This window comes from Entelurus aequoreus, linkage group LG18, assembly GCF_033978785.1.
Source record: "Entelurus aequoreus isolate RoL-2023_Sb linkage group LG18, RoL_Eaeq_v1.1, whole genome shotgun sequence".
NCBI classification, from domain to species: domain Eukaryota; kingdom Metazoa; phylum Chordata; class Actinopteri; order Syngnathiformes; family Syngnathidae; genus Entelurus; species Entelurus aequoreus.
Window position 1 is genome coordinate 18,307,652 of NC_084748.1, and position 14,158 is coordinate 18,321,809.

At 35.8% G+C, this 14,158-nt stretch overlaps 1 protein-coding gene across 1 annotated transcript in view; it reads right to left on the reverse strand.

Moving 5' to 3' along the window:
• Nucleotides 1–2,581: 2,581 nt before the first annotated feature.
• Nucleotides 2,582–14,158, reverse strand: part of cpe (carboxypeptidase E) — a 28,456-nt gene continuing 16,879 nt past the window's right edge. Inside the window, exons 2-9 of the mRNA XM_062026687.1 lie at nucleotides 9,530–9,726; nucleotides 9,273–9,440; nucleotides 7,643–7,760; nucleotides 7,379–7,561; nucleotides 5,658–5,797; nucleotides 5,469–5,568; nucleotides 3,365–3,483; nucleotides 2,582–3,299 (exon numbers count right to left, since the gene is read on the reverse strand). Coding sequence (XP_061882671.1) covers nucleotides 3,201–3,299; nucleotides 3,365–3,483; nucleotides 5,469–5,568; nucleotides 5,658–5,797; nucleotides 7,379–7,561; nucleotides 7,643–7,760; nucleotides 9,273–9,440; nucleotides 9,530–9,726 — 1,124 coding nt within the window. The 3' untranslated portion in view covers nucleotides 2,582–3,200. The remainder of the gene's footprint in view (nucleotides 3,300–3,364; nucleotides 3,484–5,468; nucleotides 5,569–5,657; nucleotides 5,798–7,378; nucleotides 7,562–7,642; nucleotides 7,761–9,272; nucleotides 9,441–9,529; nucleotides 9,727–14,158) is intronic.

Sequence of the window (14,158 nt, forward strand, 5' to 3'; positions counted from 1 at the left end):
CTATTTCGTGTTGTACTTATGAAAGGGGGACGCTTTTTCTGTGCACACATAAATATGCTTAAATGATATGTATAATAATATCCCCTTCTAACTTCATGTGTGATTAATGAAATTAGTCCAATTTCACAAGTTTTTTTCCCACATGATGTCATCATTTCATTTCTTTTTATTCCTTTCATGAAAATGCATATATACAAGTCATATGCAGTCATACTTGCCAACCTTGAGACCTCCAATATCGGGAGGTGGAGGGGGGGGGGGGGGCGTGGTTGGGATGGGGGGCGTGGTTGGGGCGTGGTTAAGAGGAGAGTATATTTACAGCTAGAATTCACCAAATCAAGTATTTCACATATATATATATATATATATATATATATATATATATATATATATATATATATATATATATATATATATATATATATATATATATATATATATATATATATATATATATATGTATGAAATACTTGACTTTCAGTGAATTCTAGCTATATATATATTTTACTTTAATTTTATTATACATATATGGAAGAATACTATTCTTATATTTATCTGCCCCCTTTTTAACACAAATTATTTTAGATGACTTTATCACTGTTCCCTCCACCAGAACATCAGTTGACAAAAATGAGAAAATGACATTAATAACATCCTGTAATGAATTTTTTTGATATGATCAATTATTTCATCTTCTGATAGATTAAGTATCAACACCAGTGGGAGCGTTTTAAAACTCTGCCACACTCAATTCCACCTATTTGATTGATGAACATGATCACATCATTTATTCGGAAAGTATAAAACACGACAAATGATGATACAATCATATTAAGCCCTAGATGTAAGTGTAAAAAAAATTATGATTTATACATTTTCAGAATGTGCTTGGGCTATTTTTAAACAAAACAAAGCAAAAAATAAATAAAAAATCTGACGTTGTCTTTATTTTTAAGTTATCGTGCATATATTTTACCAGTCCAGCCTACTTGGGAATTGATTTTCCTCCATGTGGGCCCTGAGCTAAAATGTATTTGACACTAGAAGATCATAAAGAGTTTCTTTAACACTTTAACTATGAAAATATTGGATTTATTAATAAAATATTTTAATCACTAGTCAGGCCTTGAACCAATTAGCCGTTATGAACAAGGGACGACTGTACTACATAAAACTACTGTAGTTGTTTGTACTACATTCTATTATCGTGTTTTCCATACAATATTTCCTTTATTTCGGAGAATCCCTGGAGAGGTACCAGTCTAGATGATGCGCTAGCTGTTCTAAGTCGTGACCCGGGGTGGAACACTCTTCAATAACATGGACGAAGACCTCCTATGACCCTCTGCTAGCCCCCAATGGACTGGACTCTCAGATTATCAGGAATAATTCAATAACTGTACCCACTTGGCATCCATTGCAGCCGCTCACCCAGTAAGGGGGTCCCCACATCTGCGGGCCCTTACCAAGGTTTCGTCTTTTTCCCCCCATCTTGGACTTTTGGAGTTTTTCCTTGCCCGAGTTCATGTGCAGCCATTTGTGTCACTTGTGATTAAATAGACTTTGATTGATTAATCGAAAAGTTAGTTTTTCTCTTTAAAAGACTTGTAATATGTACAAATGGGGGTGTTTAGGATGGGCCAAACACAGATTCAATTGATTTGATGTATTTCAATGTGTAAGGTCACTTTGAGATACGAGTATTTTGAGTTACAAGCTCGTCACTGAACTATTTTATATCTTAATGCAGTATATGATGTTTCTGAACACTGTAGCTAGGAAAAAGTGAGATTTTTTTTTTCTCGTGAAAACCCTGAAATAAATGACATGTTATGAAACAAAAAAAACAACACCAATTTTAAGTTGCTTATTTTAAGTTATTGTGCAAAACAAAAAGCATGTTTGTGGCAAGAATAGAACATTTATAGTAATACATAGAGTACAGGCCAAAAGTTTGGACACACCTTCTCTTTCAATGCGTTTTCTTTATTTCCATGACTATTTACATTGTAGATTGTCACTGAAGGCATCAAAACTACGAATGAACACATGTGAAATAAGGTGAAATGAAAGGTGAAATAACTGAAAACATGTTTTACATTGTAGTTTCTTCAAAATAGCCACCCTTTGCGCTGATTTTGTGTGCTTTTGCACACTCTTGACATTCTCTCGATGAGCTTCAAGACCTGAAAGACTTTTCACTTCACAGGTGTCATAGTTTTGATGCCTTCAGTGACAATCTACAATGTAAATAGTCATTAAAATATAATATATGTATATTAAACAATTTACACTATTTCAGAAGCACTGACAACACTATGAAATTAAATACATGCTTTTATATTGTGGTTGATATTTAATACACTATTATCCATGTTATTTTATACATATATTTTCAATATATAGGTATATTTAACAAATTTAATTAAATCTATTTGTGCGTTTTATTTTAATTTCAGACCTTTCCTTCTTAAATAGCATTGCAATCGGCATGATTATTAGTAGAAGGCATTATGTCATTTCAACGAAACAATTGTTTGATATTTAAAAAAACAACAACAACAAAGTGTACCACACACAGTTTGACAACATAAAGAGGGACTTTAATTGTTTTTAATCAGTTCCATTCTTATTTAAGTACATGTTTTGAACAGTTATACATTCAGTTATTCTTCTCTCTGCGGTTATGACGCACACACAAATCGTTATAATAATCAGATTCATGGAAAGCACACAACGTAAAAAAAAAAAGTTTCACAGTTCCTTAAAGGGTGTGTGTGTAGTAAACTTACAAAGGAATGTTTTAGGTGTTACAAAAAAACACATTTCTTGCTATGTTTACGTTGATAAATAGTTGAATATATTTTTAATAAGTCATTCTGTGCTCAAAGCCTCATTGAGAGTACGTTTTTTTTTGTTTTTTTAAACCTTTTTGTGTTATTTTCTCTATTGTGTGCATGTGTGAAACAACATCGGGGAGCCTCTCATGGGTTATACGGTCGGTTGCCATGGTTACGAGTCACGACAAAACAAGAAAATACCACAGCAATCGACACGAAGGGCGAAAAAATCAACTACTGCCTGGTGTCCGTCAGTCTGCAGGGTATCGGTGGTCACCTCGACTAACAAAACAAGAAAAAAAGGACAGGAGCGAGGGATGCCAGAGAGGGAAAGGAAAGACAGGACGCAGGAGGACGTGTTTAGAAGTTGAGCGTCTCCGACATCATCTTCCACCAGTCCATCAGCTCCTCCCTTTCCTCCTCCTTCCTCTCCACCAGAGACTCCAGCTCAAAGTCAACCTGAGCAACACACAATGGTGATGTCATCCTCACACGTCTTCCCGTTTGGACGCCGGGTTACTTACGCGGGTGGCGGGGCTGGGAGGAACGGCCACTTTCTTGATGACGGTCAGGTATCCCGGAGCGGAGGCGGCCACTTTGTAGTTTCCTGCAGACAGCAAGCGCCAGTAGTCGCCATCTTTGGCTGCAAACATGAGAGAATTGTGTCATTACGCAATATTTGTTGTATTGTTAGAACATTGTTTTTGGTTTTTTCATGTCTATATTAGGAAAAGTACAAGAAAAAACAAGAGTGGTATCGGTGTCAGATGGGTATTTGTATCGGCCGATATGGAAGAGTGGTATTAGGCCATTCTCAACAATACCTTTATCAAATAGATCCTTTTACATTAGAATCTCTGCTGTATTGTGCAACAATACCAGCTGTGTCCACAAGATGGAGACAAACACCCACTTTATACATGGCTGTTTCCCCATGATTTTGAATGACATTTGAGACTATAATAGCAAATAGCAGCAAAACATGCAGGGTTGGAAAAAAAAGGGAATTAAATACAAATAGAATAATAAACAAAGAAAAAAACAAAAAAATTATATCACACACTGTCCAGTTTTGAATTGTAACTATATTAGTGGTGTCCGAAATGTATATTGATATCGGTCCGACATCAGATCAAGTATCAGATTGTATCCGCTTGCATATAAAATCTGAGTTAACATTCAAATGTCCTCGAATGAGCACACAAGGTTGGTCTTTTCTTGTATTTTCGTCAAGTCATAAAAAAAAAATTTCAACATGGTAGGCTAGAAGCTACTACGAGCCAGCAGGTACACAATTAGAGATGTCCGATAATGGCTTTTTTGCCGATATCCGATATTGTCCAACTCTTAATTACCGATTCCGATATCAACCGATACCGATATATACAGTCGTGGAATTAACACATTATTATGCCCCGCTGGATGCGTTAAACAATGTAACAAGGTTTTCCAAAATAAATCAACTCAAGTTATGGGGAAAAATGCCAACATGGCACTGCCATATTTATTATTGAAGTCACAAAGTGCATCATTTTTTTTAACATGCCTCAAAACAGCAGCTTGGAATTTGGGACATGCTCTCCCTGAGAGAGCATGAGGAGGTTGAGGTGGGCGGGGTTGGGGGGGGGGTGTAGGGGCTAGCGGGGGGTGTATATTGTAGCGTCCTGAAAGAGTTAGTGCTGCAAGGGGTTCTGGGTATTTGTTCTGTTGTGTTCATGTTGTGTTACTGTGCGGATATTCTCCCGAAATGTGTTTGTCATTCTTGTTTGGTGTGGGTTCACAGTGTGGCGCATATTTGTAACAGTGTTAAAGTTGTTTATACGGCTACTCTCAGTGTGACCTGTATGGCTGTTGACCAAGTATGCCTTGCATTCACTCGTGTGTGTGAAAAGCCGTAGATTTTATGTGACTGGGCCGGCACGCAGAGGCAGTGCCTTTAAGGTTTATTGGCGTTTTGTACTTCTCCCTACGTCCGTGTACACAGCGGCGTTTTAAAAAGTCATACATTTTACTATTTGAAATCGATACCGATAATTTCCGATATCACAATTTAAAGCATTTATCGGCCGATAATATCGGCAGTTCCATGTTATTGGTCATCTCTATACACAACAGCTTAGCACACAATTGCACACAAGCGAGACATGTATAAGTGTTCTTAATTGAACAATATTGCAGCGCATTTGTCAATAAAAATAAATACCAAATCATTATAGTTGCATATTACTTACACATACAAAGTTTCCAAGGCAGAAGCGTGTTAGGAAGTACCCAGTAACAAACGTGTCCGCATCCTTCACACTACGAGCTTAACATCATGAATTTTTGTGTCCCGACAAACACTTACCACCCCACCTTAACTTACAGACAACATAAGTCCATTACAGGCCAGTAATAATAAATAGCCTTTGTACCATTCCACACCACAACCTATTAAAAGTATGCACTATGATTCCTGCTGATATCGGATCGGCTCCAATATTAGTATCGTGTCGGTAGTGAAAAGGTTGTATCGGAACACTTTGTGCAATGACAGTTTCAACATACTATTGGTTTAGCGTCTGATATGTTCCTGTATTGAATGACTGTAAACAGTACAATATATGGACAGCTTTAATTGGCTGACACCTGTGGTGATGTCATGGTCAATGCCCTCCACGGAAATGGTGGCGTTGGTGATGGCGTTGCCCTGCAGGTCTCGCACGAAGCCCTTAACCCCGCGATGAACCTACACACACACACACACACACACACACACACACATGTATCGATAGCGTTAACACATCCAATATTCATATTCCCAGCGAGGTGTTTGACCTGCTCAATGTAGTTGACCAGCGAGTTGCGGTTCTGCTCCCAGTAGCTCTTGAGCGAGTCCTCGCTGGGGAATTTGTCACAGCTGAGCTCCAGCGTGACCTCGAAGCAGTTGCTGCTGAGATAGTTGAAGTCCTGCATTCCTGCACAACAACATTGATGACACTAATTAGTTGTGAACAAACACAGCAGCAGCACTCTTTTAACACCTGTTAATGAAGACGGTAGAAACGCTAACACGTTTTTTTTTGGTTTTAAAAATAAAATATGAAAATAATAATCAGATGTTTGTATATTTTTTACTGTTTTGTTTTAGTGTAAAGAAAAATGTATCTTCAGACTTTGAGTCTTTTTTAACATACAATAAAAAAAACAGTTGAGATACACGCATTTCTAAAATTAATATTGACAAATGAAATTCTGTATAGTAATAATAGCAATCATTTTGAATTAATAGAAAATATATACTGTAACACCAATTTTTTTTTCATCCGATAAAAATAAATGTGTTTTTTTTACTATTTTGAGGGACATGGACATTTTTGGGAGAGCAACAATATTATTTTATGAATTCGATTTTTTTTAGAAGGGCAAAATATTTAAATAATATTTTTATTATTAATTAGAAAAAAGAAACATTGGAGGGACATGCTTTTCGTAGAAGAGCAACAATGTTATATTAATATTATTATTATTATTATTATTAATTAGTAAAAAAAATTGGAGGGGCAGGCTTTTCTTAGTAGAGCAACACTATATTATTATCATTATTGTTACTAATATTATTATTATTATTCATTATAAAAAACATTTGGAGGGACATGCTTTTCTTAGAAGAGCAACAATGTTATATTATTATTATTATTATTATTACTATTATTATTATTATTAATTAGAAAAAAAAACATTTGGAGGGACATGCTTTTTGTAGAGGAGCAACAGTGTTATATTATTATTATTAATAACATTACTATTATTATTATTATTATTATTATTATTATTATTATTATTATTAATTAGAAAAAAACATTTGTAGGGGCAGGCTTTTCTTAGTAGAGCAACATTATATTATTATCATTATTGTTATTAATATTATTAGTATTATTATTCATTAGAAATAAACAGTTGGAGGGACATGCTTTTCGTAGAAGAGCAACAATGTTGTATTAGTATTATTAATATTATTTATATTACAATTATTATTATCATTAATCAGAAAAAAACATTTGGAGGGACATGCTTTTCGTAGAAGAGCAACAATGTTATATTATTATTATTAATAATATTACTATTATTATAATTATTAATTAGAAATAACACTTGGAGGGGCAGGCTTTTCTTAGTAGAGCAACACTATATTATTATCATTATTGTTATTTATATTATTACTATTATTATTATTATTAATTAGAAAATAACATTTGGAGGGGCATTCTTTTCATAGAAGAGCAACAATATTATTTTGTTATTATCTTTAGTTATTATTGTCAATATTATTATAATATCATCATTATTATTATATTAATATTGTCACTGACTAATGAAAAACATTTGTTAACGTAAAGATTTCAACTGGTGGGTCTTAAGTGGGTCACGAATCTTTGCTTGGAAAAATAAAACGACCCGATGTCGGTGAATGCACCTCGTGTTCGTGCTGTTCGCTCGCTACGCCGCCACAAGGCTGCTGCCGTGTTTCTTTACGTATGTAATATATTATTTCTTACCCCCTGGCACGCTGTACCAGGCCCCCCCGTTGGTGATGCCGTCCTTGAAGCTGGAGTCGTCGTCGTTCTTGCGGCAGGGCGCTCTCTGAGGGTCGGACATGACGGGGTTGTAAACGGAGTAGGCCTTCGCCAGGGACTTGAACATTTCATCGTCAGGGCTGGCGCTGTACTCGTGGGCGGAGCCTACAGGATGAACAAATTAGCAAAACCTGTGTATTTATTCTGTTGTAGTATGCAAATGTGTGTGTTGTTTTTTGTATGTACCAGTGCGGGTCTCATCATACGGGTAGTTGGCCACCACATCTCCACCATGCAGGTTGGCAGAGAGGACGAAGGGAATATCCATGATCCAGTGGATCACTGCCTTGGTCTCTGGGGCCAGCTGTAAAAACACACACAATTAAACTTTGATTTGATATCAAACATAAAGCAACGACAGTAAAATAAACATTTACAGGGTTGCATTAAAAAAAATCACTGGAACAAAAAAACAAACAAAAACAAGCTTCTTCAGGTAAATATTAGTACAATTTTAAGTAACTATTATTTGAAAAATTATAATAAACCACTACTAATTTTTCTGTACTTTCAAAATATTTAGTCCACACGGTTGCATTAAAAATCACCAGAAGAAAAAAATTAAAGCATTAAAAAAGCAACCTTCTTTGGGTAAATATGAATAAAACGTTATTTGATTATCATTGGAAAAATTGCACACAAAAAAACCCTTCTATCTTTTTTTTATTTTCAAACTATTAAGTCCACATGGTTGCATTCAAAATTACTAGAATAAAAAAATACAAGCATTTAAAAAAGCAAGCTTCTTTGGGTAAATATGATTAAAACTTTAATTGGTTATTATTGGGCAAATTGCAATAATTCACTACTATCTTTTTCAAATTTTCAAACTACAGTATTTAGCCCACATGGTTGCATTAAAAATGACTAGAAGAAAAAATAAAGGCGTTAAAAAAGCAAGCTTCTTGGCGTAAAAATTAATAGAATTTTAATTGATTTTTTTGTTTTTTTTGTTGCAATAAACTACTAGGATTTTTTTTTTTTTTTTACTTTAAGAATATTTAGTCCAAATGGTTGCAATGGTTGTTCAAAAAGCAAGCTTCTTTGGGTAAAAATAAAAGTTTAATTGATTATTATTGGCAAAATTGCCAAAAACCACGACTATCTTTTCCTTTATTTTCAAACTATTTAGTCCATATGGTTGCATTAAAAAATACAAAAAAAAAATTATGAAAGCATTAAAAAAAAAGCAAGCTTCTTGGCGTAAATATGAATGCAATTTGAAATGATTATAATTTTTAAAAATTGCAATAAACTACTAGGATTTTGTTTTTTTAACTTTCAACATGTTTAGTCCACATGGTTGCATTAAAAAAAATCACTTGTATAAACGAATAGAAGCATTATAAAAAGCAAGCTTTTTCAGGTAAATATGAACAAAAGTTCATTTTTATTTGAAATATTACAATAGACCACAACTATTTTTATTGTATTTTTATTTATGTTTATTTTTTAAATTTTTTCACAAAATAAAACAATTCTAAATAAATATAATACATTTAAAACAAGTCAATAATAACATTAATAATAATACCGATTACAAACCACCATGTACTTTGCTTTATTTTATTGAATTACCACATTTGCCTTATTATTACTTTCCTTTTTTGATTGGCTGGTTGAAGATCACATGGTTTTGAAGCATGTGGCACTCTTGACTATAACTATAACTGCATACTACATCACTTTTTTACGTAATTTTAAATGCATTAGAGCTTCTTTTTCTTCTTTCTGTTGTGTTACAAGTAACAAAAAAAAAATAGCTCAAAGTAAAGTATGCAGCTACTACTACTATTACTACTACTACATTTGCTACCTTGGTGTTTTCATCCACAGACTTCTTCATGTTTTGCAGCAGGTGGTTGTTGGCGCCTCCCTCTCGCTCGTTCACGTAGATAATCCTGTCCAGATCGGGGAAATTGCGGTTCAGGTCTACGCCCTGGGCGTTGGTGCGGCCCACAAACCAGTCCTTGATCTCCCCGGACTGAGGAGACAACAGAACCAGAGCACCGAAGTGAGCGCACGCGCTCTCGAACGCACCGCCAGGGTCGCTAATAACATTGCCAAGGTCACCTGCGAGGCGGCTTTCTCAAAGCCGTCGGGGTTCATAGAGGGCATGATGTGGATGCGTGTGTTGTGTACGAGGTCCACGATGGTCTCGTTGCCCTGCTGGTACTGGTTGCACAGGTATTGGGCCAGGTAGACGAGCAGCTCTCTGCCCACCGCCTCGTTGCCGTGCATGTTGGCGATGTACTTAAACTCCGGCTCACCTGCACACACGGACACTCTCTGTATTAGCTTATGGAGAGAGGCTCATTCATTTGGAGTGCATGGGAAGAAAGCCTTCTTTGTTATATTGCACAACACAGCAGCAACACAACCAATGTTGTAAAAGGAGCAAACTGCTGAGTCAGCATTCCTAGCGATTGTAAACAACATTTGAAAAAGCTGGACAAAGTGCATGGGTGCTGAACACTCACGACACTTCAAATGTAGCTTCTGCCATCTTGTGGAGGGGATGGAAAAGAAAACAGCATCGGGAGGGAGGTTGCCTACAGCCGCAGCAGAAATTAGACCCTGGTGGTTATTGCTTTTATAGACCACACACCTGCCGACTCTAGCGACTACCGGTGACTTGTCTATGTGAGGCTGGGATGTAACGGTATGAAAGTGTCATATCACTGATATCATTAATATCGCGGTATTGTTGAATGTGCTCAAAAAGAAATGTAATTAAATTAAATAACTCAAACGCTTCACTCAGTGTTCAATATTTTTTTGGGGAAAATATTGCATATTTTGTGTGTTTGCCATATAAAAAAACAAATTTTTTTGGTGCCAGAAAGGGCAAAAAAAAATTATAAACTATATATTAGATAAATTATATATTATATATATATATACATATATAATAACTTATAATTGACAAATAGATCTGAAGAAGATTTTAGGTGTTTAGGTGTTCTTCATATGACATTTTTTAACACGTCCATTTGGATCTCCAGGACTTTTAGTGCAATTTTTTAAGCTGTCATTGATCAAAATAAAATAATGAATGAGCCAGATGAGGTGGTTCGGGCATCTGGTCAGGATGCCACCCGAACGCCTCCCTAGGGAGGTGTTTAGGGCACATCCGACCAGTAGGAGGCCACGGGGAAGACTCAGGACACTTTGGGAAGACTATGTCTCCCAGCTGGCCTGGGAACGCCTCGGGATCCCCCGGGAAGACCTGGACGAAGTGGCTGGGGAGAGGAAAGTCTGGGCTTCACTGCTTAGGCTGCTGCCCCCGCGACCCGACCTCTGATAAGCGTAAGAAGATGGATGGATGGATCTAAATCAATGTTGCTATGAATCATAGGCCTACTGTATTTAAAGATCCAAGTAAGTCACATTAAATGCTCCATATTTTCTGTTTTTGCCATAAAAATAGCTTGTATGTTTTTGTTTTTTTTACAAAAAAATGTTTTGATATCAATGGATAGATCTGAAGTTGATCTGGAGATTTAAGCGTTAAAAGTAAAACGGGTTTTTTTTGTTTTTTTTATGAACAATGTATTTTTTACACTTTTATGAGTGAAAACATTTCCAATCATTATAGTGGGATGTTTTTCTCTAAAAACTGTCATTGCTCAAAAATATTAATTAATCAAAATCAATGTTGTCATGAGTTTGACCTATTTAAAGCTCCAATTTCTTCACATCAAATATTCCACTTTAAAAAAAAAATCCCCATAAAAAAATTTAAAAAACGGTTGTATTTGACAAAAAGGGCATAAAAGAGAAACAATAATAATAATTCATACAGACGGAGAGATCGAAATGTATTCTAAAGATTGAAAATATTAATATATGACTTATTTTCAGCAGTTTTCTGACTCAGACCCTTTTAAGTCCTAGGTACCAAATGTAGCCCTAAAAGTAAAAAAGAAAAAGTCTACAGTATATATTGTATTGGTTTTAAAAATGAAAAATTACCAAAATGGCCTCCGCATGCGTAGATTTTTCAGCGTGCGACCCTCAGTGACTAACACCCGTGGCTAAGAGGACGGTTTCTTCCATCCCACGCTGAGTGTTGACCACTCGAGCGGCGACTGACTCATCCGTCTAAAAGGTTAAACGGGATTGACGGTCACAGTCCAGATTCACAACTTCATTTGGACGACAAGGGAGAGACGCTGCAAGGTTTATTGAGTAACGCTGTGGCTAATTGAGCGACAAGTCCAAAACCGGACCGGACTCCATTGCCTAACGCTGTGAATCAGTCAAGAACTCCTGTGGGCGACATGTAACATATCATTGTGGCCATAGATCCTGAGAGCTCTTTCATACTGTACAATATTAGCATATTTTTTTAAAGAGAACATACCCATTTCATTTAAAACTACATTTTTTTCAACTAAATACTCCACAAATCTGAAGTTCTGGGGTTAAATCTGCATTCTTCTCCACGAGCCTTTGTAAAGAATTGGATATAATTAGATACATACCGGTGTCAAATTGCGTTGTGTTGGGTAAACATCTATCCGTGATGTGACAAGAACAGCGTAGTGCCGATCGTCAGGTAAGAAAACTAAACATTTTTAAAAACAATTCTTACATCCGAGAAAAACATTTTCCTGCTGGCAGTCTCGAGAAAGACAACTTTTTCACTTCCAACATAATACCGACATTGGAGCATTGGCCGATAACGATACTAATCCAATACGATATCAGCAGGAATCATTGTACATCCTTTTATTATTTTGTAGTCTGGAATGTTAGAAAATGTTTGATCAAGTGAAATTAGTCAGACAGAGAACAACACTAGGTATGAAAAACACTAACCTATTGAATATCAACTGTCTGGAATGGACTTATGATGTCTTTAAATTGAAGTGAAGAGGTAATTGGCCAAATAGTCACAATAATTCCCTAATGTGACCAAGTTGAATGATGCGGACACGTTTGTTACTGGATACTTTCTAATACACTTCTTCCTTTGTAGACTTTGTTTGTGTAAGTAATATGCAGCTATAATTATTTTATACTAAATGTGCTGTTTTAGACCACAATATTGTTCAATTATGGACACTTATTATATTATGTGTCATATTATTATGTAATATGACACTTATTATGTGTCATATTATTATGTATTATGACACTTATTATGTGTCATATTATTATGTATTATGACACTTATTATGTGTCCTATTATCATGTATTATGACACTTATTATGTCTAGCTTGTGTGCTATTGTGTACTTAGCTGTTGTGTAGCAGCTAACTCATATTATTATGTAATACGACACTTACTATGACACTTATTATGTGTCATATTATTATGTAATATGACACTTACTATGACACTTATTATGTGTCATATTATTATGTAATATGACACTTAGTATGACACTTATTATGTGTCATATTGTTATGTATTATGATACTTATTATGTGTCATATTATTATGTATTATGACACTTATTATGTGTCATATTATTATTTATTATGACACTTATTATGTGTCCTATTATCATATATTATGACACTTATTATGTCTAGCTTGTGTGCCTATGTGTACTTAGCTGTTGTGTATCAGCTAACTCATATTATTATATGATATGACACTTATCATGTGTCATATTATTATATAATATGACACTTATTATGACACTTATTATGTGTCATATTATTATGTATTATGTAGGGCTGCAAAGCACAGTGTCTGCACTGGATGTTGTTGTTGTTGTACCTAACGTGTAGTGTTTTACTTACTGGCTGTTACTGCAACTAATTAACTCCATCCTGGCGGCTTCTGGAGTGAGCACATCTGGCGGTCTGGTTATTTTTAAACCCTTCCATTTGGCTCCCCCTTAAAAGTGAGCAGCTTCTAATGATTGCAAAGCCACAATGAACTCCTTCTGTCGTGAGATGGGCCGCTCCAATGCTTTTTACAGACTTTGGAGGCCCGGGAAAGCTGACCAAGACACACACACACACACACACACACACACACACACACACACACACACACACACACACACACACATACATACATTTAGGCTGTATGGTTGGTTTCCTGCCTGCACATTAAGATGTTTCATTTTTCCATGCAGAAGCAGCACAAGTCCTTATTTTTAAACACTATTTTCCCCATAAGTTATAATGGAAATAAAAATAATTAGGGATGTCCGATATTATCCGCGGATAAATTCTTTAAAATGTAATATCAAAATTATCGGTATCGATTTCAAAAAATAAAATGTATGACTTTTTAAAGCGCCGCCGTGTAGGGAGAAGTACAGAGCGCCAATAAACCTTAAAGGCACTTCCTTTGCGTGCCGGCCCAATCACATCATATCTACGGCTTTTCACACACACAAGTAAATGCAAAGCATACTTGGTCAACAGCCATACAGGTCACACTGAGGGTGACCGTATAAACAACTTTAACACTGTTACAAATATGCGCCACACTGTGAACCCACACCAAACAAGAATGACAAACACATTTCAGGAGAACATCCACACCGTAACACAACATAAACACAACAGAACAAATACCCAGAAACCCTTGCAGCACTAACTCTTCTGGGATGCTACACCCCCCACCCCCACCCCCACCCCCCAACCCCGCCCACCGCATGTCCCAAATTCCCATATGCTGTTTTGAGGCATCGGTTGATATCGGAATCTGTAATTAAGAGTTGGACAATATCG